Below are 27,079 nucleotides of genomic sequence, written 5' to 3' on the forward strand. Positions count from 1 at the left end.
TTTGAACTTCTTTGATATCTCTGTAAGATATTTGACAGGAGTAGTTACTATGAGGCATTTCTTGGGGCTGCAGTTCTGCTGAACTCCACAGGGTGGTGATATCACTCATATTTAGACAGGAACTTTCTATGGAATACAGACAGGAAGTGATGTCAGTTACAGACAGGAAGTAATCTGGAATAAAGACAAGACGTTCCATGTGGCAGGAAAGAGAGGAGGTAATAAGATTTTATTTTCTATTAGGGATGAGCCGAACACCCCCCGGTTCGGTTCGCACCAGAACTTTCGAACGGACCCCAAATTCGTACGAACTTTAGAACCCCATTGAAGTCTATGGGACTCGAACGTTCAAAATTAAAAGTGCTAATTTTAACGGCTAATATGCAAGATGTTGTCCTAAAAAGGGTTTGGGGACCTGGCTCAGGGGACATGGGTCAATGCCTAAAATGTTTTTAAAAACGGCCGTTTTGGCAGGAGCACTGATTAAAGTGAAAAAAAAGTGAAATATTCCTTTAAATATGGTGCCTGGGGGGTGTCTGTAGTATGCCTGTGAAGTGCCACGTGTTTCCCGTGTTTAGAACAGTCCCTGCACAAAATGACATTTAACGGAAATAACACCATTGAAAACTGCTTGCGGTTTTAATGTTATATCTGGTTCCTGCAATATGGTTGAAAATCATTCAGAAAAATGGCATGGGTAGCCCTCCCTGCCCATTACCAGCCTATTTGGGTCTTGTACGCATATTAAGGGGAACCCCGTACCCATATTAAAAAAAGGAAATGCGTGTGGCCCCCAGGCCCTATATACTCAGAACAGCAGTATACAGGCGGTGCAAACAAGACAGGGACTGTGTAGGTTTGTTGTGTTAAGTTGAATCTGTTTGTAATTTTCAACTGGTACATTTTTAAAGTGTAGCTCCAGTCAAAAAAACTATTTTTAAGCTTTTTGGAAAACATAGGGAAGGGTTATCACCCCTGTATAATTTGTTTTGTCGTCCATCTTTTTTCATCTCACTTGCTGCTGTCTCCTTCCATTTGCAAGTAGGAGATGTTTGTAAGTTGGATGTTTGAAAGTAGGGGCCTGCCCTATATGCTCTGCAGAAATGGCGGAACAAGGTGTTGGTTTTGCCACAACATTGTAAGCCCTCAAAGTGACTCTTGGTGGGCGCTGGAGCGCCCTGCTGTGAACGATTATATCAAGAATTGTAATTACATTTGGTGGTTGTGGTGCTGGTGCCACAACACTATAAGTCCTCACCATTACTCTGGGTGGGCACAGGAACGGGCCTTCCTGTGAAATATTATATCAAGAATTGTAATTACATGTCCCTGTTAAACAGGGGCAGAAAAATTGGGCCTTAGGCTGAGGTGAATATCGCGGTGTATACTGCGGTCAGGGCACGCAGACAATAACCAGAAAACAGCAGAGATAAAGGGGTATATACAGATGTATACTGTGCTGTGCTGGAGGCACACACAACTTCCAATAACTCCTGCAGATGGCAATTGGGCTCAAATAGAGAAGAGCTATGTAGGTGGATTATAGCGGTATGTACTGGGTACAGAGCACGCAGACAGCACGCACTATCTCCTGACACTACTGACTGCAAGCTCTATTATTAAAGCTAGATAACTAGCTATATAGGTGAGGTGAATATAGTGATGTATACTGCGGTCAGGGCACAGACAACAACCACTACACAAGAGCAAGATAGGAAATCAGCCAAAAACGATCGGTGTGTAACTGTGTTGAAGGTACACAGAACACCCACTGCTTCAGATGCCAACACACTACACGAGGCCGCCTCAAAGGCGGCCTTATATAGTGTGGGGCGTGCACTACACAGCCTGAGCTATGATTGGCCACAGGCATCCTGCCTGTGGCCAATCATGGCTCTCCTCGCTGCTGGCGCTGCGATTGGCCAAGCATGCGGGGTCACAGTGCATGCTTGGCCAATCATGAGCCAGCAATGCACTGCGCCATCGCAGTGCATTGTGGGCCGTGCGCGCCACACGAATTTTGACGCGAACGGACCAAGAGTTCGGATTTCGCCGAACGGACGAACAGCCAATGTTCGAGTCGAACGTACGTTCGACTCGAACACGAAGCTCATCCCTATTTTCTATTTACACACACCGGGCTCACCTCCGCCGATCACTTCCAGCAGCGCCCAGTGAGGATCTTTGTTCTCGGTGACCCCAAACATGGCACATTGCAGCCACTGAGATTCCCAAGAAATTACAAAGACTGAGATGAGGTGCATGAATGGGGGGAGGGGGTCTGCCAGTCAGAGGGGGTTATGGGCAGGGATGGCAGAGAGATGAGATGAGGAGGATGGATAGGAATGGATGGGACAAATGAAGGGGCAATAATATGGGCAGCCCTGGAAGGGGCACATAGGTGTTGGAGGGAGATGGGGGGCAGAGGGCTGCACAGAAACTCCAGAGAGCAGCTGGCAGAGGTAGGAGAGGAGTTGGAGATGTGCAGAGAGTTGATTCTGCCCCTCCCCCCACACATCTCAAGGGCCCCACACACACACCGAGGACCCCCACACCTCATACAGGCACTCGCCAGGCTCCGGGCACTGCAGTGACGGGTCCCTCAGAGCCGGCACAGGGCGCAGAGTCCACCCAGTATGGAGAACTTGGAGCTTGTGTCTGGGGAGAGGAGTTGGCTGATGTTGGGGGGCGCTGTGCCCATGTTGTGAGCAGATCAGACACAGCAAGGGGGCTCTGCAAAGGCTGAATGTGCTGCACACTCTGTTCTCAGCAATCCTAATTGGCGATCACCAGGGGAGCGACTCAGTGCAAAGTGTCACATGAAGAAATCCTGGGAAATAATACCCGACTAATAGGGATAAATAAATTGATTAGCCAATGATTTGATAAATTATTAATTGAATTTATTGAAAAAGGATCAGTTGTTAAAATGACAGTAATTCCACACCTCACACTAAGAAAAGACAAAAGGTCTGGGGACAAAGACACACAAAGACACACATAAGACAGCGACAAGACACCACCAACAAAATTCATCAAATAGCGCTATAAATGTAATAGACAGTAAAAGAACATCACCACCAAGCCTAATACATTATAAATTGTATACAGAGACAACGGTCCATGCAGAATTGAGGTTAATAATGTAAGCAATGTGACATTGCATATAACAGTCCGTGGTAGAAATTGTAGAGTAAAAGGACAAAATGAGTCCAGGGGATTGGAGAAAAGGGGGAGATGAAATCGGGGAGCCGTCTGCAGATATACAAAGTCCAAGAAGCTGTAGATAATAACAAGCTGTGTATCCTTTAGACTGAACGTAATCCAAATCAGCAGCTGATTGATCAATAAGGCTGTAGTGATTAATCGGAGCGATTCCACTGAACCAAAATCAATGATCAGAGGTCGGAGCCGGACAATAGTAAAGTTCTAAGTGGAAATAAGACAATAGTTCAGTCACACAGGACTTGATGATGAAAAGAGACCGTTATATGCCATGTCATATTCCTTCCATTATTATCCTCCATTCTGTAACCGCCGTTGTCTCCGTATACAATTTATCATTTATTAATCATTTATCAAATCATTGGCTGATCGATTTATTTATACCTATTAGTCCGGAATTATTTCCCAGGATTTCCTCATGTGACACTTTGCACTGAGTCGTCTCTCTGACATTTCTCTTCAGTAAGTGAAGGAAGCTTCACCTCACCATATCACTGGTCAAGAAGAATGTTCCACAACACAAAATAGACCAAGAGAACAAACCCCTCCCCTTGTTGTCCTCCTCCCACCCACACTGAATTGCTATTGGAGAGCACAGAACAGACTCCTCCCCCACAGTTCTGTACTCCACCATCAGAATCCTCCTGCTATCCAATCAGATCCCTTCTCTTACCGCAGAGAGTGACATCACTCCGATCAGTCAGCAGGCTGCCGGAGATTGGAGCCTTGCAGCCGGAGTTCTGCCAATTATCCCGATTAGCCGACAACTCCGACCAAAAGTCAGCAAGTTCCCCTTCCTGGACATCATGATGACCCGACATTGTCCTCACAGCACTGCCTCAGAGCAAACAAGTCAAAGGAAGGATCGTATTTATCATTCCTTGTCTGCAGATCTAAAACTGATCAAAACCAGTTCAGAAACCAAACAAACCCAACAGAGAGAAGAGAATTTCTGATCTGGCAGGACAAGAGGGTCCCAAAAAAAATAAATCAGGCACTAAATAGTCCAGTCTAAATGTGATCCCATGGGGGGGGGGGGGAGTAGTTCTTAAATGTACAGCGACCCTCCTATTACCCCCTCACATCAACATCCTATTATTGTGTGACCAACACCATCCAAATAATTCTTACTTTCATTTCCCAAAGTTATCCGTCTACAAGGAGACCTGTATAGATCAAATGACGGCACCAATGAGGATGGAGGAGGACCGGAGTCACATGACTGAGAAGATACTAAACCTCACCCTGGAGATCATCTACCTGCTGACCGGAGAGGTGAGGAGGATTCTGGGAGGTCTCATGACATCACTCTTATCTCTATTAATAAAACACAGACCTGACCGGAGAGGTGAGGAGGATTCTGGGAGATCACATGACATCACTCTTTTCTCTAGTAATAAAACACAGACCTGACCGGAGAGGTGAGGAGGATTCTGGGAGGTCACATGACATCACTCTTATCTCTATTAATAAAACACAGACCTGACCGGAGAGGTGAGGAGGATTCTGGGATTCTAACATGATATTCCTATTGGTTCCCCAATACAGAGATTTCCTCTTGTGAAGTCCGGTGATCATATGACCATCACAGTGCCTCCATGTGACTCCCTAAAACCTGAGAGACACAACATGGAGAAGATTCTAGAAGTCACCAAGAAGATGATGGAGCTGCTGACAGGAGAGGTGAGGAGGATTCTGGGAATTGTGGGACATTATCCAGTAACAGACAAGGGATGTGTCTGGATGGTGACTGTATCATTGTGTGTGTCAGGTTCCTATAAGGTGTCAGGATGTCACTGTCTATTTCTCCATGGAGGAGTGGGAGTATTTAGAAGGACACAAGGATCTCTACAAGGACGTCATGATGGATAATCAGCCGCCCCTCACATCACCGGGTAAGAGGAGACTTTATTGTAAAGGAGAGAGCAGTACGGAGGCTCCACCCATCCCCCATCATCTGATAAACACATAGAAACAATGTATTCAGTCAGTGTGTGTGTTTCCTACAGATGGATCCAGTAATGGGAACCCACCAGAGAGATGTCCCCGTCCTCTGTATTCCCGGGATTCCACACAGGAAGGTCACACCATCCCCCACCATCATCAGGTAGATGAGGAACAATCACTGATAGTATCATTAGGATCTGTACATTATCTGCATTGTTACCATTGATGTCATTTTTATTATATATTCAGAGTGGAAACCTGAGAGATCCTAAAGTTGAGGTTAAAGAAGAGATAAAAGAGGAGGATGATGAGGATGGGGTGATGGAGGAATCTCTAAAAGAACACAAAGATCTGTACCAGGACACCATGGTGGAGTCATCCAGCTACAGAAACCCACCAGAGAGATGTCCCCGTCCTCTGTATTCCCGGGATTCCACACTGGAAGATCACACCATCCCCCACTGTTATAAGGTTGGTGGAACGGAGCTTATAAAACACACTTATAGAGACAATGGGGGTTATTTACTAAAGGAAAATCCATTTTGCACTGCAGGTGCACTTGGAAGTAAAGTTGGTGTAGATATGATGGGGGATATGCAAGGAAAATAAAAAACAGCATTTTAGCTTGCACATGATTGGATGATAAAATCAGCAGAGTTTCCCCTCATTTCAGATCTACCCCTAAGGCCGCGTACACACGCGGGGACTGTTCGCCCAACTTTGTTCGTCAAACAGTTTGAGCGGACAGTCCGCTCAAAATTAGCATGGACGGACTTGGCTACACACGACGAACGAACAGTCCGCTGAAACTTGCGCGATGACCGGCGCATACGACGGGACTAGAAATACGACGTCCTATACACTGCAATGCAACCTTCGCCGTGTAAATCCTTTCTGAGCATGCGCGGAACTTAGTTTGACGAACAAGCCTACACACGGGCGGACTGTCCACTCAAAGCAAGTTTCAGAGGACAGTTTTACGGAATTTCCGAAAAACTTTGTTCGTCAGACTGTCCACTGAAACTGTCCGCTGAAGCCCACACACGGGCGGACTGTCCGCCGAAACACTGTTCAGCGGACAAAGTTGGGCGAACAGTCCCCGCGTGTGTACGCGGCCTTAGATTTAGAGGGACTGCACTTGAAAGTACACTTGCAGTGCAAAGTGGATTTCCCTTTCATAAATAACCCACAATGTGTGTATTTTCTATGTGATGTCACAATAATAAATCTTCTATCTTACAGATGATATTCTCTCTCATTTTCTTGGTTTAGAGTGGAGATCCAATGGATATAGAATTTGAGGTGAAATCAGAAGAAGAAGAGAGGTATGTGAGGGATGATCAGCAGTCTATGAAGGAGGATGGAATAACGGGGACATTTATAGAGGAGGACACTCCTACAGAGATCAGCACAGGTGGGTCATTAACACTAAATACATTCCTCCACCCATACTGCTCACTGATTGGTCCAGAGTAGGGCGGGGGCTGGGTGATAATCTTCCTTCTCTGTGATGCAGAATATGATGGGTGATATGTTGAATGGGTATGTTCATTTTCCCCATAGATGTTACTAGATCTAGGCACCTGGGGTATGTGATTTGGGTCTTCTGCCCCATACCCGGGTATGACAAGATCTCTGACAGAACATTCCCCCCAGGATTACTTGTTGTGTTGTCTGCTGGTTGTGCCGGGTGGAGGGATATGTCTGTATAGTCTCAGACCCAAGTCACTGAGTGCAGTCTCAGGAGATGGGAGGCAGCGGTGTGGGACCTCTGCAACTTGTCTCATGTAATCATTTCATCTTCCACTGATTACTGAATACCAATATTATGAGTCCTGACCCCTACACTGTATACTTTATATTGTACATTACATACTCCTGACCCTTACAACGGGGCTCAAAATTTCAAATCCTGAGCTACTAGCCAGGCCTTAATGGTTACTCGCCACCAGTTGCTCCACCCAACCCAACCAGTCTCCACCCCTAAACACACCCTCAGAAATGATCTCATGAAATTAAACTTAAATGTTTTATGCAGAATTAAGTTACAAAAATAAATGTTAACAACATCTTTATCAGCGCCCCTCTTGACAGCGAGACCAGCGCCCATCAGTACAGTCTCACCTGTGCAGAGGAAGAGTCAGGCTGGCTGATTATCAGAGAGCGGGGATTTCCCGCTGTAACAGCTTTCATTTGAATTGCTGGGTTCCTGGTGCCACTCACATCACACAGTCCCACCTATTCACCCGGTGCCTCCTGGCAATGGACTGATGTTCTGTCTATCAAGTGTGCCAGTCGAGAGGGCGGGACTGTGTGACATGAGCGGTGCGCAGTGAGGAGGCGGGACTGTGAGGGTGAGTGGTGCCGGGAACCCAGCAATTCAAATGAAAGCTGTTAAATTGGGCAATCCCCACTCTCTGATGATAGGCCAGCTTTACTCTTCCTCTCCTCTCTTCCCCCGGGCTAGTACAACAGCTCCTGTTCAACTACCGCCTGCTGGTGGTGCTCGCCCCCCTCCTCCGAGGCAGCCATTATTTTCCACTCGCAAAATGTGAGTAGGCGAGTGAAAAATTTGAGGGCCGCCTTTCACTATACACTATATTGTACATTACATACTCCTGACCCCTGCACTATATACTCTATATTGTACATTACATCATTCTGATACTATAAAATCCTAACTGTTCTATCCTATATAATATGTTATACATTACATAGTCCTGTTTTGTTACACTCATTTCCTACCAGCTGGACATTTTATATCGGATGATGTAATTGGAGGACAGACTTTTACATGTTGATAATGTGATAACATCCTCAAACTTTGGACCCTTAAACAGAAAGTGATAATGAGGGAGGAGTCAATAACCCAATGATGGGGGTCTTCAGGATCAGTCCAGTCTTCATCTTGGTTGTTCTCCCCCCATCCTCACTCTCTGACCTCTGGTGGGGCTCAGCCCCGCTGTTATTCATGACTAAATCATGGACTAAATAAGGAAGTGCAGGACTTCTTGTGTTGGGAAGATGGCAATGAGCGATAGAGGGGGAGGGGACACTCGTCCTATAATCCCCTCATCACTGTCACTCCTATAAAAGACAGTTCTCGTTGTTTCCTCCCTCTCTGACTAAGGTCCATGAATAAAGAAATGATCTGGTAGGAGATCAGAGGTCCCATTTACTAGTTACCTTGAGGGGGGAATTGTAAGATCCTCAGAGACAAAGCTGCCTGATGTGGGCGGAGTCCTGGTTTAGGGGAACCAATCAGCTCACGTCTAGTAATAATCTTTGTATTTCTATTTTAGTAGATGGACGGGAGATGAGGAAAACCTCAGAGGATTGTCTCACTTTGTCTCCAGACTGTAAAGTAGAAGATGAGGACATCACACAGTATAGTCCAGGAGAAAACCCGACTACCTCAAATGTCCATCCGGCACCACACAGTGTAGATGGACCATCGTATTCCTCTTATCCTGAGGAACCTCAGACTGTGCGGGACGGGGCCGTCCTTCCAACAGAGAAGAGCTTTTCCTGTACTGAGTGCGAGAAGTGTTTCCATTTTAAATCCAATCTTAATGAACATAAAAGATCTCACACCGGGGAGAAGCCGTATTCCTGTCCTGAGTGCGGGAAATGTTTTTCACAGAAGTCCAGTCTTTACAAACATCAGAGATCTCACACAGGGGAGAAGCCGTATTCCTGTCCTGAGTGTGGGAAGTGCTTTATACATAAATCAGAGCTTGTCAAACATCAGAGATCTCACACGGGGGAAAAGCCGTATTTCTGTCCTGAGTGCGGGAAATGTTTTTCACAAACGTCCCATCTTTCCACACATCAGAGATCTCACACGGGGGAGAAGCCACATTCCTGTCCTGAGTGTGGGAAATGCTTTTCAGAGAAGTCCAGTCTTTCCAGACATCAGAGATCTCACACGGGGAGAAGCTGAATTCCTGTCCCGAGTGCGGGAAATGTTTTTCAGAGAAGTCCCGTCTCTCAGCACATCAGAGATCTCACACTGGGGAGAAGCTGCATTTCTGTCCTGAGTGAGGGAATTGTTCCTCACCGTCTTCCTGTACATCAGAGATCCCACACATCCCTCGAGGTGTATTAGAGCCTTGAGTGTGGGAAATGTCTTCTATATGAATGTTGCTGGACATCACAGCTCTCATGTGGGGAAGAAGCACACCCTGATATACACCTCAGATATACTCCATCATGCCCAGTCATGTCTGTGAATGTCGGAGTTTTACAATGCCTCATGGGATGTGTAATTCTGCAACAGCTGGAGGGCCGTAGTTTGAAGATTCCTGGCATGATGGGAATTGTACTTCCTGAACAACTGGAGGGTCATAGTTTGAAGACCCCTGCCCTAGCCAATATAGGGTGGGAAAGAAAAGACAAATTTGCCAGATTCCATGATTCACCACACTTTAACTTCACAAAGAAGCTGATAACACCGACTGTTCCGAATAAAGAAGAACGAGCATAAAGTACATCTCATTTAACCACCTCAATACAGTGCAGTTACACCCCCTTCCTGACCAGACCAATTTTCAGCTTTAAGCGCTCTCACAGTTTGAATGACAATTACTCAGTCATCCAACACTGTATCCATATGAAACTTGCGTCCTTTTTTCCACACAAATAGAGCTTTCTTTTAGTGGTATTTAATCACTAGTGGGTTTTTTATTTTTTGTGCTACAAATAAAATAAAACGTAAATTTTGTGAAAAAAATGCATTTTTCTCCGTTTCTGTCATAAATTTTTGCTAATTAGTAATTTTTCTTCAGAAATTTTGGCTCAAATTTATACTGCTACATATCTTTGGTAAAAATAACCCACATTAGTATATATTATTTGGTCTTTGTGAAAGTTATAGAGTCTACAATCTATGGTGCCAATCACTGAAAATTGTCACATATGATCAGGCCTTCAGTACATCAGGTGTACCTCATTTCTTGACACACTAACAAGTCAGGAAAGTACAAATACCCCACAAATGACCCCTTTTTACAAAGTAGACATTCCAAGGTATTAAGTAAGTAGCATGGTGAGTTTTTTTAAGTTGTCATTTTTTCCCACAATTCTTTGCAAAATGAAGATTTTTTTTTTTTTTTTTTTACTAAATTGTCATATTATCAGATTATTTCTCACACACAGCATATGCATACAACAAATTACACCCCACAATACATTCTGCTACTCTTCCCGAGTATGGCGATTCCACATGTTTGAGACTTTTACACAGCCTGGCCACATACAGAGGACCAACATTGAAGTAGTACCTTCAGGCATTCTACGAGCATATATGAGGCATCTCATTTCACAGCCACCTATTACACTTTTGAAGGACCTGGAGTACCAGAACAATGGAATTGCCCATAAAATGACCACATTTTGGAAAGCAAACACCCCAACGTATAATCTGTGAGGCATAATGAGTCTTTTGAATGGTTAATTTTTTTCCATAAGTTTTTGGAATATGTGGAAAAAAATTAAAACGCATTTTTTTTTACACAATATTGTCAATTTATAAGATATTTCTAACACATAGCATGTATATAGCAAAAATTACACCCCAAAATACATTGTGCTACTCTTCCCGAGTACGGCGATACCACATGTGTGAGACTTTTACACAGCCTGGCCACATACAGAGCACTAACATTGATGTAGTACCTTCTGAAGTTCTACGAGCAAAAATTACGCATCTCGTTTCTCAACCACCTATTACACTTTTGAAGTCCCTGGAGTACCAGGACAATGGAATTTCCCATAAAATGACCACATTTTGGAAAGCAAACACCCCAACGTATAATCTGTGAGGCATAATGAGTCTTTTGAACGGTTCATTTTTTCCAGAAGTTTTTGGAATATGTGGAAAAAAATTTAAACGCATTTTTTTTTTACACAAAATTGTCAATTTATAAGATATTTCTAACACATAGCATGTATATAGCAAAAATTACACCCCAAAATACATTCTTCTACTCCTCCCGAGTATGGCGATACCACATGTGTAGGACTTTTACACAGCCTGGCCACATAGATGGGCCGAACATTGAAGTAGTACGTTCAGGCGTTCTAGGAGCATAAATAACACATCTCATTTCATTCCTACCCATCACACTTTTGAAGGTCCTGGACCACCAGGACAGTGAAATTACCCACAAAATGACCCCATTTTGGAAAGCAAACACCCCAATGTATATTCTATGAGACATGGGCTGCAAATAGGTACTCGGGTACTCTGATGGCCTGGTGACAGGTACTCGGGTACTCTGATGGCCTGGTGACAGGTACTCAGGTACTCTGATGGCCTGGTGACAGGTACTCGGGTACTCTTATGGCCTGGTGACAGGTACTCGGGTACTCTGATGGCCTGGTGACAGGTACTCGGGTACTCTGATGGTCTGGTGACAGGTACTCGGGTACTCTGATGGCCTGGGGACAGGTACTCGAGTACTCTGATGGCCTGGTGACAGGTACTCGAGTACTCTGATGGCCTGGTGACAGGTACTCGGGTACTCTGATGGCCTGGAGATAGGTACTCGGGTACTCTGATGGCCTGGTGACAGGTACTCGGGTACTCTGATGGTCTGGTGACAGGTGCGGGTACTCTGATGGCCTGGTGACAGGTACTCGGGTACTCTGATGGCCTGGTGACAGGTACTCGGGTACTCTGATGGCCTGGTGACAGGTACTCGAGTACTCTGATGGCCTGGTGACAGGTACTCGGGTACTCTGATGGCCTGGAGATAGGTACTCGGGTACTCTGATGGCCTGGTGACAGGTACTCGGGTACTCTGATGGCCTGGTGACAGGTGCGGGTACTCTGATGGCCTGGTGACAGGTACTCGGGTACTCTGATGGCCTGGTGACAGGTACTTGGGTACTCTGATGGCCTGGTGATAGGTACTCGGGTACTCTGATGGCCTGGTGACAAGTACTCAGGTACTCTGATGGCCTGGTGACAGGTACTCTGATGGTTTGGTGACTGGTATTTGGGTACTCTGAAGGGCGGTGACAGGTACTCATATGAACTCTGACAGGTACTCGGGTACTCAGGTGAACTGTGACAGGTACTCGGGTACCCTGATGGACTGTGACAGGTACTCGGTACTCTAATGGACTGTGACAGGTACTCGGGTACCCTGATGGACTGTGACAGGTACTCGGGTACTCAGATGGGCTGTGACAGGTACTCGGGTACCCTGATGGACTGTGACAGGTACTCGGGTACTCAGATGGGTTGTGACAGGTACTCGGGTACCCTGATGGACTGTGACAGGAACTCGGGTACCCTGATGGGCCGTGACAGGTACTCGGGCACCCTGATGGGCCGTGACAGGTACTCGGGTACCCTGATGGGCCGTGACAGGTACTCGGGTACCCTGATGGGCCGTGACAGGTACTCGGGTACTCTGATGTGCCGTGACAGGTACTCGGGTACTCTGATGGGCCGTGACAGGTACTCGGGTACTCTGATGGGCCGGGACAGGTACTCGGGTACTCTGATGGGCTGGGACAGGTACTCGGGTACTCTGATGGGCTGGGACAGGTACTCGGGTACTCTGATGGGGTGGCACAGGTACTCGGGTACTCTGATGGGCTGGGACAGGTACTCAAATACTCTGATGGACTGTGACAGGTACTCAAATACTCTGATGGACTGTGACAGGTACTCTGATGGACTGTGATTGACAGGTACTATGAGGGGTGGTGACAGGTCCTCTTTATTGGGGGGGGCAATCAGTATGATTGGTGTACACTGTATGCGGTAACGAGATGTTACCGCAATCTCCTCCTCACACACGATCGGTGTGTGAGGAGGAGAACCCGGTAACATCCCGTTACCGCGGTTTGTTTACATTTTAGTGACTGGTATTTGGCTACTCTGAAGGGCGGTGACAGGTACTCATATGGACTGTGACAGGTACTCGGGTACTCAGATGAACTGTGACAGGTACTCTGGTACCCTGATGGACTGTGACAGGTACTCGGTACTCTAATGGACTGTGACAGGTACTCGGTACTCTAATGGACTGTGACAGGTACTCGGGTACCCTGATGGACTGTGACAGGTACTCGGTACTCTAATGGACTGTGTCAGGTACTCGGTACTCTAATGGACTGTGACAGGTACTCGGTACTCTAATGGACCGTGACAGGTACTCGGGTACCCTGATGGACTGTGACAGGTACTCGGTACTCTAATGGACTGTGACAGGTATTCGGTACTCTAATGGACTGTGACAGGTACTCGGGTACTCTGATGTGCCGTGACAGGTACTCGGGTACTCTGATGGGCCGTGACAGGTACTCGGGTACTCTGATGGGCCGGGACAGGTACTCGGGTACTCTGATGGGCCGTGACAGGTACTCGGGTACTCTGATGGGCCGAGACAGGTACTCGGGTACTCTGATGGGCCGGGACAGGTACTCGGGTACTCTGATGGGCTGGGACAGGTACTCGGGTACTCTGATGGGCTGGGACAGGTACTCGGGTACTCTGATGGGCTGGGACAGGTACTCAAATACTCTGATGGACTGTGACAGGTACTTTGATGGACTGTGATTGACAGGTAGTATGAGGGGTGGTGACAGGTCCTCTTTATTGGGGGGGGCAATCAGTATGATTGGTGTACACTGTATGCGGTAACGAGATGTTACCGCAATCTCCTCCTCACACACGATCGGTGTGTGAGGAGGAGAACCCGGTAACATCCCGTTACCGCGGTTTGTTTACATTTTAGTGACTGGTATTTGGCTACTCTGAAGGGCGGTGACAGGTACTCATATGGACTGTGACAGGTACTCGGGTACTCAGATGAACTGTGACAGGTACTCTGGTACCCTGATGGACTGTGACAGGTACTCGGTACTCTAATGGACTGTGACAGGTACTCGGTACTCTAATGGACTGTGACAGGTACTCGGGTACCCTGATGGACTGTGACAGGTACTCGGTACTCTAATGGACTGTGACAGGTACTCGGTACTCTAATGGACTGTGACAGGTACTCGGTACTCTAATGGACCGTGACAGGTACTCGGGTACCCTGATGGACTGTGACAGGTACTCGGTACTCTAATGGACTGTGACAGGTATTCGGTACTCTAATGGACTGTGACAGGTACTCGGGTACCCTGATGGACTGTGACAGGTACTCGGGTACTCTGATGTGCCGTGACAGGTACTCGGGTACTCTGATGGGCCGTGACAGGTACTCGGGTACTCTGATGGGCCGTGACAGGTACTCGGGTACTCTGATGGGCCGGGACAGGTACTCGGGTACTCTGATGGGCCGTGACAGGTACTCGGGTACTCTGATGGGCCGAGACAGGTACTCGGGTACTCTGATGGGCCGAGACAGGTACTCGGGTACTCTGATGGGCTGGGACAGGTACTCGGGTACTCTGATGGGCTGGGACAGGTACTCGGGTACTCTGATGGGCTGGGACAGGTACTCAAATACTCTGATGGACTGTGACAGGTACTTTGATGGACTGTGATTGACAGGTAGTATGAGGGGTGGTGACAGGTCCTCTTTATTGGGGGGGGGCAATCAGTATGATTGGTGTACACTGTATGCGGTAACGAGATGTTACCGCAATCTCCTCCTCACACACGATCGGTGTGTGAGGAGGAGAACCCGGTAACATCCCGTTACCGCGGTTTGTTTACATTTTAGTGACTGGTATTTGGGTACTCTGAAGGGCGGTGACAGGTACTCATATGGACTGTGACAGGTACTCGGGTACTCAGATGAACTGTGACAGGTACTCGGGTACCCTGATGGACTGTGACAGGTACTCGGTACTCTAATGGACTGTGACAGGTACTCGGTACTCTAATGGACTGTGACAGGTACTCGGTACTCTAATGGACTGTGACAGGTACTCGGGTACCCTGATGGACTGTGACAGGTACTCGGTACTCTAATGGACTGTGACAGGTATTCGGTACTCTAATGGACTGTGACAGGTACTCGGGTACCCTGATGGACTGTGACAGGTACTCGGGTACTCTGATGTGCCGTGACAGGTACTCGGGTACTCTGATGGGCCGTGACAGGTACTCGGGTACTCTGATGGGCCGGGACAGGTACTCGGGTACTCTGATGGGCCGGGACAGGTACTCGGGTACTCTGATGGGCCGGGACAGGTACTCGGGTACTCTGATGGGCTGGGACAGGTACTCGGGTACTCTGATGGGCTGGGACAGGTACTCGGGTACTCTGATGGGCTGGGACAGGTACTCGGGTACTCTGATGGGCTGGGACAGGTACTCAAATACTCTGATGGACTGTGACAGATACTTTGATGGACTGTGATTGACAGGTAGTATGAGGGGTGGTGACAGGTCCTCTTTATTGGGGGGGGCAATCAGTATGATTGGTGTACACTGTATGCGGTAACGAGATGTTACCGCAATCTCCTCCTCACACACGATCGGTGTGTGAGGAGGAGAACCCGGTAACATCCCGTTACCGCGGTTTGTTTACATTTTATTGATCTGCTGTGAAAGGATCACAGCCGATCACGTGGGTAAACAGCCGGCCAATGGCTGTTTACCAGCATCGGTGACGAGCAGTGTTCCCGGGGAACACGCCACCACCGATGTGCACGCGCAGCGCGCTTACGATCGCGCGCATGCGCCGTGCACGTTCGGGGTGTGACCATCTGTGATCGGCCGTGATGAAGTCACGTGGTAAACAGCCATAACGAATGGCTGTTCACCCCCTTCGGTGGCGAGCGGTGTCTCCGTGACACGCCGCCACTGAAGAAACAGGGATGCACGCGCATGGTCGCGCGCATTCCCTGTTTAAACTGGAGGACGTCATATGACGTCCTCCCGCCACAATAGTTGCGCCGCCTGGCCGTCATTTGACGGCCGGCGGTCGGCATCTAGTTAAAATGATGAGCAAAAGTCTTGCAAGAACTCCAGCTAGAGGACCTGCATATGTCTTCAACCAGGACTTTTGCCACGGATGCCCATGAGGCTCCCATCCCTCTAGTGGAGTGAGTTCTTATACACTGCGGAGGAGCAAGGCCCTGTTGTGTGTAAACCAAGGAAATAACCTTTGTGATCCAGGTAGCCAGAACTCTTGATGAAGCTGCCTCCCCTTTCCTAGGTCTGCAAGGGAAGATAAATCGGCTCTCAGACTTACGTGTCTGCTGAGCCCGCTGTAGATATATTGACTAGACATGTGCAATTCCTTTAGTTCCCAATTCGTTTTTTAAAGAATTTTGACAAATCCGTTAATTCTGAAATTTCCGAACTTCTGAATTTTTCAAATTACGAACTTCCGAATGTCAAATTTCCGAATTTTACACTTTTGGATTTCCGAAATACGAATATCCGAATTTTGAATTTCATAATTTTGAATTTCAGAATTTAGAATTTTCGAATTCCGAATTTTCAGAATTCAGAAATTCAAAAATTAGAAAATCTGAAAAAAGAAAGAAAATCTGAAAAATTCGAATTGCATTATATTGAATTATTTCCTTTCAAATTTGGCTGTTTTTGAATGTAACGAATGCGAATTTTTCTGAAATAACGAATGCCGCATCTAAATGAATGGAACAAAACAATATAATAAATAATAAAGAATTTTTATTATTATTATTTTTTTTGTAATTCCTTTATTTAATGCCAGAAAAAAAAATAACAGGCGCATGGACAACTTCAGTAAAACATACAGAATTCCAAAACATAAACCTTTCGGTAGCACCCGGGTGGGAGATATAGAGACCACCCCCAACATTAAGCTGAAACTAAACATAGAAGCATACCCGGACAGGGGGCTATAATTCCCCTCTAAGACCTCTGAGATCAAATTAGCAATCTGACCCCACCCAGGTGGGCGGTAATCATCACATGGCCATGCATTACAGTGAGAAGCACGGATTTTATTATTTTATAAAAAAAAGGGAAACAGAGGGAGATGGGTGATGGGCCGGGCCCCTAGCGGGCAGCGCATACATCGTTAAAGACTGGTCAGTCCCGGGGGAGCCCGCAACCCACCACAGCCTGCATGGGCTAACCGGCAAAATCCAACCATGAAAGAAAGAGGACTAAGGAGGTGAAAGGATAAAGGGAAAGGGGATACAGAAGAAAGGGACTACAGGGAGGGAGACGGGGGGGGGGAGGGGGGCCCGAGAGAAGGGAAAAGAGAGCAAGACAGAGAGACAGACCAAATAGAAGAGGCAAGGAAGAGACTCCAGGCAGGCTGAAGCAAAAGAGCCAAACACGGAAGAGCAGAACAATGACCGTGGGCGACACCAAGATTATTATTATTATTTATTATTAATTTGTTCCATTCCATTTGTTTAGATGTGGAATTCGTTATTTTGGATAATTCGTAACTTCAGATAAATTTGTATTCGTTAGATTCACAAACAGCCAAATTTGAAAGGAAATTCCAATACCTATAATTTAATAGTTATTATATCGAATTTTACTGATTTTCTTTCTTTTTTTAGGATTTTCTAATTTTTGCATTTCCAAATTTTCGAATTCCAGAAATCCCGAAATTTGAAAATTCGAATTTTGGAAATTTTGAAATCTGAATTTTCGAATTTCCAAAAAAAGCAAAAAAAAAAGAATGAAATGAAAACGAACACATTTGTTGTCAGTGCACACGTCTAATATTGACATTAGGCTGACCATGTCCAGTGGTCTTAGATCTAGATGGTTTGTCTGTTCCGGTGGCTGTGTGAAACAAGGTAGCACCACCTCCCGGTCTATGTGAAATGTTGAGATGACTTTAGTGGCCAGGCCCGATGAGGGACACAGGATCGCCCTATCTGGATAAATGATACAAAATGTCTCTCTGCAGGATAGGGCAGCCGACTCTGACACCCTCCTGGCTCTTGTAATGGCTGTAAGAAAGACTCATTTGATTGTTAAAAACCAGAGTGGACCAGACTTAGTGGGACCAAAGGGGGGCTGCAATAGGGATTTTAGTACCGTGTCTAAGTCCCAGGTTGGAAAAAATGTACAGGACAATTGTGATAAAAGGAGAAGATTGTATGCCCACATCCATGAATACAGACCACTGGACCAAACCAACTTCTTAGTGGGATTTTGAAGGGCATAAACAACATAAACAACAACTACATGTATAAAATATCCACAAAGCTTTATTATAACTAATTAAAATGATACAAAGTATAAAATAGTTGATGTGATTACAAAACAATTGTTGATGAATGTGAGCGGATAATCACATGATTCCGTCAGCCAGCTCATTAACCACTTCAGGACCGCCGTATTGCCAATGTACGTCAGCACAATGGCACAGGCAGGCACAATCACGTACATCTACGTGATTGCCTTCCAGCGGGTGGGGGGTCCGATCGGACCCCCTCCCGCTGGTTACGGCGGTCCGGTTCGTTCCAGGAGCGCTCCGTGATGAGGGGATGGCCGTTGGTTTTCGGCCACCCCCTCTGGATCGCTCCTGGCCAATGAGAAGCTTCCTCCCCTGTGTATTGTTTACACAGGAAGGAGGAAGTGATGTCATTCTCCTCGGGGCGGTCTTTTTGAGCGGACTACGAGGAGAAGACTAATAGTAAGTGTGCACCAACACTACACTGACATGTAGGTACACACAGGCACACAAACCCCCCCCGATCCCCCCCGCCCCCCCTCCCCCCCCAGTCACAGTGTCACTGATTGCATTGATCATTTCTTTACTGATCAATGCATTCAGTGTCAGTTGTGACAGTAAAAACTGTCAGGACAGTTAGTGTTAGGTCCAGGGTAACCCCCTATCACCCCCCAATAAAGATTTAACCCCCTGATTGCCCCTAGAGTTAACCCTTTCACCCCCTTTTGCCAGTGTCACTAAGCGATCATTTTTCTGATCGCTGCATGTGTCGCTAGGTAGCTAGTTATTTTTTTAGGTTCACCGCCAGGTTTTTATATCGCTAGGTACCCCGATATACTACCCAATAATGGTTTTAACCCCCTGATTGCCGCTAGTTAACCCTTTCACCCCCTTTTGCCAGTGTCACTAAGCGATCGTTTTTCTGATCGCTGCATTAGTGTCGCTACAGTCGCTAGGTAGCTAGTTATTTTTTTAGGTTCACCGCCAGGTTTTTATATCGCTAGGTACCCCGATATACTACCCAATAATGGTTTTAACCCCCTGATTGCCGCTAGTTAACCCTTTCACCCCCTTTTGCCAGTGTCACTAAGCGATCATTTTTCTGATCGCTGCATGTGTCGCTAGGTAGCTAGTTATTTTTTTAGGTTCACCGCCAGGTTTTTATATCGCTAGGTACCCCGATATACTACCCAATAATGGTTTTAACCCCCTGATTGCCGCTAGTTAACCCTTTCACCCCCTTTTGCCAGTGTCACTAAGCGATCGTTTTTCTGATCGCTGCATTAGTTTCGCTACAGTCGCTAGGTAGCTAGTTATTTTTTTAGGTTCACCGCCAGGTTTTTATAGCGCTAGGTACCCCGATATACTACCCAATAATGGTTTTAACCCCCTGATTTCCGCTAGTTAACCCTTTCACCCCCTTTTGCCAGTGTCACTAAGCGATAATTTTTCTGAACGCTGCATCAGTGTCGCTAGGTAGCTAGTTATTTTTTTAGGTTCACCGCCAGGTTTTTATAGCGCTAGGTACCCCGATATACTACCCAATAATGGTTTTAACCCCCTGATTGCTGCTAGTTAACCCTTTCACCCCCTTTCACCAGCGATCACAGTATAAGTGTCACTGGTGACGCTGGTTAGCCAGTTAGTTATTTAGGTTCCCCGTCAGGTTTTTATATAGCGCCAGGGACCCCCATATACTACCTAATAAAAATTTGAACCCCCTGATTGCCCCTAGTTAACCCTTTCACCACTGATCACCGTATAAGTGTTACGGGTGACTCTGGTTAGTTTGTTTTTTATAGCATTTTATATTCAAATCCGGAAGGCAGTGCTTGGTTTTCGGGGTCCCGTACGTGGCTAGGCTCCCAAAAAGTCCCCCACATGTGGTATCCCCGTACTCGGGAGAAGCAGCAGAATTTATTTTGGGGTGTAATTTGACTTCTGCCCATAGCATGTGTGAGCAATATATCATTTAGTGACAACTTTGTGCAAAAAAAAAAAAGTTTGTAATATTCCCGCAACTTTTGGCAAAATATAAAATATTCCATGGACTCAACATGCCTCTCAGTAAATAGCTTGGGGTGTCTACTTTCCAAAATGGGGTCATTTGGGGGGGTTTTGTGCTATTTTGGCATTTTATGGCCTTCGAAACTGTGATAGGTAGTGAGGAGTTAAATCAAAAATTTGCACCCTTAGAAATCCTGAAGGTGGTGATTGGTTTTCGGGGTGCCGTGCGCGACTAGACTCCCAAAAAGTCCCACACATGTGGTATCCCCGTACTCGGGAGAAGCAGCAGAATGTATTTTGGGGTGTCATTTCACATATGCCCATAGCATGTGTGAGCAATATATCATTTAGTGACAACTTGGTGCAAAAAAAAAAAAAGTTTGTAATATTCCCGCAACTTGTGGCAAAATATAAAATATTCCATGGACTCAACATGCCTCTCAGTAAATAGCTTGGGGTGTCTACTTTCCAAAATGGGGTCATTTGGGGGGGTTGTGCTATTTTGGCATTTTATGGCCTTCGAAACTGTGATAGGTAGTGAGGAGTTAAATCAAAAATTTGCACCCTTAGAAATCCTGAAGGTGGTGATTGGTTTTCGGGGCGCCGTGCGCGACTAGACTCCCAAAAAGTCCCACACACGTGGTATCGCCATACTCGGGAGAAGTAGCGGAATATATTTTGGGGTGCAATTCCACATATAACCATGGCATGTGTGAGCAATATATCATTTAGTGACAACTTTTTGTAAAAAAATTTTTTTTTTTTTTTTTTTGTCATTATTCAATCCCTTAGGACAAAAAAAATAAATATTCAATGGGCTCAACATACCCATCAGCAATTTCCTTGGGGTGTCTACTTTCCAAAATGGGGTCATTTGGGGGGGATTTGTACTGCCCTGCCATTTTAGCACCTCAAGAAATGAGATCGGCAGTCATAAATTAAAAGCTGTGTAAATTCCAGAAAATGTACTCTAGTTTGTAGACGCTATAACTTTTGCGCAAACCAAAAAATATACGCTTATTGACATTTTTTTTACTAAAGACATGTGGCTGAATAAATTTTGCCCTCAATGTATGACTAAAATTTAGTTTATTCGATTTTTCTTATAACAAAAAGAAGAAAATATCTTTTTTTTTCAAAATTTTCGCTCTTTTTCCATTTATATCGCAAAAAAAAAAAATCGCAGAGGCAATCAAATACCATCAAAAGAAAGCTCTATTTGTGGGAAGAAAAGGACGCAAATTTCGTTTGGGTGCAATATTGCATGACCGCGCAATTACCAGTTAAAGCAGCGCAGTGCGAAATTGCAAAAAGACCTCTGGTCCTTAAGGTGTTTATTGGTCCGGAGCTGAAGTGGTTAATCAGAGTGACCCATACATAGTCCAATCGTGAATATTAAAGTGAAATATCACAACCAAATAAAAAAGTGCAGTTATGTGCCAAGCCAACTCTCTCCGTTCAGGTGGTTTTCCCGTGTTAGTGCTGGTCACACTAGGTAATTACCTTACTGCTGTAAGGTATACAGCAAAAATAGCCTTTTATAAGAAACACTTGAATTTGGGAGATGGATAGAGGGGGGGAACTTCACACTTCTCTAGCGTCACCGTCAACCATCCAATTCCTCTGTGGATACTATCAGCATATACACTCAAGGAATAGATAGATGGAGTCCACCATAGTGTAGTATGTTAAAATAATATCAATTTTATTAAGCAAAGCCAAATAGTAGATTACTCACAAAGGTAGAGAGGGACAGAGCGCACAGCAAAACAGACCGACGAGCGTGTCGCTCGGGTGTGAGCGTCACTTCCGGTTTCCTACGCGTTACGTCACACAGTGACTTCAACTGGGATCATTTTTTATTTTTTTTGCTATCCCTTCAAGACTGCCTATGCTGATGCTGAGTGACTGTCCTGTTATGTTGACTGACTATCCTCTTTCTCCTCAATGAATCCTGCTGATAGCTTGGAATGACATTTTTGGTTCTGGGTGACGCCACCAGTGGCTAAGGCCCAATTTTTCAGCCCCTGTATAACATGGGCATGTAATTACAATTTTTGATGAAATGCTTTGCAGCAGGGATCATTCCTGCACTCCAACTAGAGTATCTGGGAGATGTTTCAGTGTCTTGGCACCAGCACCAGTGCCTAAGGCCCACATTTTCAGCCCCTGTTTAACAGAGGCATGTGTGACAGACCTAGCCGGGACACAGGCTTTTTGAGAGGACTGAATGCGAGCCTCTTGCCGACTGATTATGGGTCCTGGATTTTAAGGGGCACAGGGTTGTAAGGATTAAGGGGTGTCAAAATAAAATGGCTGACCGTATGTCATACTAAATACATGTATTTTTCTATCCTTCTCTGTAAAATAAGGATTCGTCATCTTTAGTCACGTACGCATAAGGAGAGGCCGCATCAGCCCTAAAAAGCAGTCTACGCCCAGAAGATTGTCTTATCAGCTGATAACACCCGGAGAATTGTCTTTACTTTGAAAATGTTGTTTTTTTTACATTTGCTGATGTTTGCCCTTTTCTGTCTATAAAAGATGTAATAAAGAAGCCTCAGAGCCACAGTCAGTCAGAGACAGTCAGAGTTAACGACGGACTTCTGAGCAGAAATACTGAATACTTCTGTGTCTCTTTGCTTGGATAAGAACTCTAACTAACAATTGGGAAACGGTAACATAACCTGACAAATAGGTGACTTGTTGAGGTCACACCTAACATTTCTGGCGCCCGAACAGGGACTCGCTGAAGAAACTACAAGAGGCGAACGAACATAAGGACGGAACAAAGAGGCTGGGCACATCAAAGAACCACAGACAAATCCTGCGCAGGTAAGAAAAGCTTTATTTTCTTATAAACTCTGTGCTTCTTAGATTTGTGCCCACCTGATCTGTCTGAATTGTTCTTCAGGTAAACACCAACCTCTGTAGTAAGTGGGTCTTGAACTTAATATTTTGGCTTATGTTACCGTTGTTTCTTGTCTGTCTACTTGTCATCTGTCTGTTGTGAATGAGATAAGCCCTGTTTGTATGGTGTGATTTGAAACATATATCATCCCAATGGGTAACGGAATGCGCCCTTAACTCGTAAGAGTACTTTGGGGGTCCGACACTTAAGTTTGATATACGCTTTTTGATTCATGAGCCTAAAAACGGGTTGAAAGTATAAGTCCTGACTGCCTCGATAAAGCAGGAATAAGAAACGAATGCTGAGAGATTCCATGGTAATGGGACGGGAATAAAGGTCTCCACAAAGTCCCGGAGACCTAGTCATATGTGTTTGGCCACCAAAAGGGAATGCTTGTATATGTTGTAGCTGTCAGTCTGGTCATAATATTTGTCAGTTGGCTAGCATATAAGGTAATTCGATTTCAGAAATCTCATCTAGGAGAGGTTTTTAGTATTTTGGCACCCTAGGAGGAGAAGGCAACGAGACACTTAGTAAGTGATCCAAACGCCACCTAGGCAGGACTGTCAAAATGGGCCAGACACATGGTAAACCCCAGGAGGAATCTCAGAAATGTTATGCTGTTAAAGACATAATTACAATGTTGTAGGAAAAGGATAAAAGACGAACAGGAAGGAAACACGGACAGAGACACGAGGGACTACAGACAGAGGCGTACCAATGATAGGGACGATCCGACCGCATGACTTGCCCCAGTCCTAGCTGAATCAGAGAACAAAATGCTCCACATGTTGATGAAGGTGGAAGGTAAACATATTCCTTGTTTGGTTGACACAGGAGCGTCACGCAGTCTGTTGTCTGATTCAGTAGTCCCTCCACACATGACGTCCCGTGACACCATACCCATAAGTGGTTATGACGGACTCCTGACTGATGCCCCACTGACTAAACCTTTAAAAGTAAAGATAGGAAATCACATGTTTTTGTCACGCTTTTTGATTTCCAGAGGAGCTCCCACTAATTTATTAGGAGCAGACATTCTTCAGAAAATAGGAGCGAACATTACTTATCACCCAGATGGCATGGTCACCCTAGCAATAGGAGATGACCCAGAGGGTATAGAAATCTGTAGTAAAATACAATGCTTGGAAGAAGAACCAGAACCGTCCAATACGCCCTCACCGGAAATAGACCAAATTCTGTCTAGCCTTCCGGAAGGGTTATGGGAAACACATCCAGCAGACGTTGGGCTTCTGCCCATACCCCCGGTTACTCTACAGCTGATTCCAGGAGCAGTTCTCCCTCAGCAGAAACAGTACCCACTCAGTGCGCCCCAGGAAGCAGCTATAGAACTACAAGTGGAGGCTCTACTTAAAAGTGGAGCATTAAAAGAAATACAATCACCAGCCAATACCCCATTGTATCCAGTTAAGAAAAAGACATTGGGGGATGGCCCAATAAGGTATAGGATGGTACAGGACTTAAGGGCAATAAACAAAATATTGGCCCCAATAACGCCATTAGTACCGAACCCGCATACCTTACTGTCAGAAATACCAACAGATAGCTCCTCATTTACAGTTGTAGACTTGGCAAATGCTTTCTTTTCTGTACCCCTGGCGGAGGAATGTCAACCATGGTTCGCGTTCCGCCTTCGAAACCGTCAGCTAACCTGGACACGCCTACCTCAAGGAATGGCGCATTCGCCAACTCTATACTCACAAGCCCTGCAGACAGTGTTAGGAGAATGGCTACCGCCTGACACTTGTGTATTGTTGCAATATGTAGATGACCTATTGTTATGTTGTCCAGATAACGATACTTGTTTAAAAGCCACCCTATCATTGTTACAATTCCTGGCTGAAAAAGGGTGCAAGGTGAATAGAACTAAGTTACAGGTATGTCAGAAAAAGGTTGTCTTTTTGGGCCACTGTATATCCCAGGGTACTCGACACCTCACTGAAGACCGAGTCCAGGCCATAAGACAAATGAATATCCCACGCAATTTTAAGCAACTTCGTATGTTTCTGGGAATGGTGTCATATTGTAGACAATGGATACCACATGCCAGTTCTCTGATGCAGCCATTATATGATTGCTTGAAAATAGTACCCTATGTACTCACAGAAGCAGGTCATGAATCTTTTAGCACCTTAAAAAGGTTACTAATTTCGGCACCTGCGATCGGGATCCCTGATTATACCAAAACATTTCATTTGTACATTGCTGAAATCACGGGACACGCAACAGGGGTGTTGACACAACAACACATCAAACAAAGGCCGGTAGCATACTTCTCGGCGGCCCTCGATCCTGTCTCTAGAGGATCACCGTCCTGTGTACGAGCAGTTGCAGCAGTGTCAATTATCATTGACAAATCCTCAGAAATTGTCTTAGACAATCCTGTAGTGGTACATATCACACATGACATACACGCCATCTTATCACAGGTCCAACCAAAACACATATCAATGGCAAGGCAGCTGCGTCTACAATGCACTTTGCTCCTACCCCCCAATGTTACCTTTCAGCGATGCACTTCTTTTAACTTAGCACAGCTTTTACCATTACAGACAGATTTGACAGGGGGGAGTAATGATGATAATGGTGTAGATACAGCACAAGATACTCAGGATTCTGACACACTTTCATTTCATGACATAACATCTGATGAACACGATTGTTTTCAACTTATGGAACAAGAAACCACGGGGTTCCCACATGTCACAGACATACCCATTGCAAATGCAGAACACACACTGTACATAGATGGTAGTAGATTTTCCGATGACAAAGGTAAATATCACACAGGTTATGCTGTGGTAACGGACACACAGGTAATTGAGGCAAAGTCACTACCAGCACACATGTCGGCACAAGAAGCGGAACTAACCGCTCTAGAGAAAGCCCTAGAACACTTAGAGGGACAAGAAGGGAACATTTACACTGATTCCGCATACGCCTACGGTGTGGCACATGATTATGGCCACATATGGAAAGCTAGAGGTTACCTTACAGCAGCAGGCACACCTGTTAAACATGGTGAAGGAATCAAAAGAGTCCTGAACAATCTTCAAAAGGTTATAAGAGTAGCCATCATGAAGATAGCGGCACACACGAGCGCAAAAACAACTGAGGCAAAAGGAAACGCATTTGCAGATTTAACTGCAAAGAAGGCAGCTCTAGGGGAAGTAAGCCCTGAGACCTTAGCCACGGTACAGGTGAGTATGCCCGAAACCACATGGCAGCAGCTAATGGAACTACAGGAACAAGCAGGGGCTATTGAGAAGGACCGTTGGGTTAAGGAGGGAGCTGCACCAGGCCTTGACAATGTATGGAGAGAAGGAGACAAAATATGTCTACCCGCTTCTCTATACCCCGCAATGGCAGCGGCTGTTCACTTACCCACTCATGTCAGCTCCAATTCTATGTATAGGATTGTAAGCCAAGGATGGCTAGCCCCTGGATTCAGTAGTACTGCAAGGAACTACTGTGCTGCATGCCAAATCTGTCTGATTAATAACCCAGGACAGAGAGTGAAAACCCCACGTAAACATCAGGTCCGGGCCCAATATCCCTTTCAGAGACTGCAGATTGACTACATACAAATGCCTAAGAGCGGCCCCTTTGAATTTGTTCTCGTGTGCATCTGCCTATTTTTCAGGCTGGTCCGAAAGTTATCCTGTGAAATCAGCTACGGCAAAAGCCACCGCCAAGAAACTGATTACTGAGCTGATACCTAGGTTTGGTCTCCCAGAAACAATAGAATCAGATAGGGGGACACATTTCACGGGAGAAATAATGCAAAATGTGATGGCAATGTTAGGGGTTCAACAAAGTTTTCATACTCCTTACCACCCACAGAGTTCAGGATCAG

The 27,079-nt window shown here is 45.6% G+C and overlaps 2 protein-coding genes across 3 annotated transcripts in view; one reads left to right on the forward strand and one right to left on the reverse strand.

The window, feature by feature from the left end:
• Positions 1–27,079, reverse strand: part of LOC143989797 (uncharacterized) — a 765,658-nt gene that overhangs the window by 13,191 nt on the left and 725,388 nt on the right. The window lies entirely within an intron of this gene.
• LOC143989776 (gastrula zinc finger protein XlCGF66.1-like) lies at positions 143–9,198 on the forward strand. Of its 2 annotated transcripts, XM_077490046.1 has the most exons (7): positions 143–218; positions 4,372–4,500; positions 4,774–4,908; positions 4,997–5,120; positions 5,235–5,332; positions 5,422–5,643; positions 6,445–7,302. In XM_077490046.1, the coding sequence occupies exons 1-7, from the start codon at positions 198–200 to the stop codon at positions 6,646–6,648; spliced, it is 933 nt and encodes a 310-aa protein (XP_077346172.1). In that variant the 5' UTR covers positions 143–197; the 3' UTR covers positions 6,649–7,302. The 2 variants fall into 2 exon arrangements, with proteins under 2 accessions (XP_077346172.1, XP_077346171.1); XM_077490045.1 differs by lacking the exons at positions 5,235–5,332; positions 5,422–5,643; positions 6,445–7,302 and adding an exon at positions 8,475–9,198.

This window comes from Lithobates pipiens, unplaced genomic scaffold, assembly GCF_037356315.1.
Source record: "Lithobates pipiens isolate NorthernLeopardFrog02 unplaced genomic scaffold, aLitPip1_a1.2 Scaffold_18, whole genome shotgun sequence".
Taxonomy (NCBI): Eukaryota; Metazoa; Chordata; class Amphibia; order Anura; family Ranidae; genus Lithobates; species Lithobates pipiens.

Bases quoted from the DNA above. Each gene is read 5' to 3' on its own strand.
- LOC143989776 (XM_077490045.1), top strand. From the start codon at position 198: ATGTGGCAGGAAAGAGAGGAG. The intron at 219-4,371 runs GTAATAAGATTT...CATTTCCCAAAG, and splicing joins TGTGGCAGGAAAGAGAGGAG to TTATCCGTCTACAAGGAGAC. The intron at 4,501-4,773 runs GTGAGGAGGATT...TCCCCAATACAG, and splicing joins TCTACCTGCTGACCGGAGAG to AGATTTCCTCTTGTGAAGTC.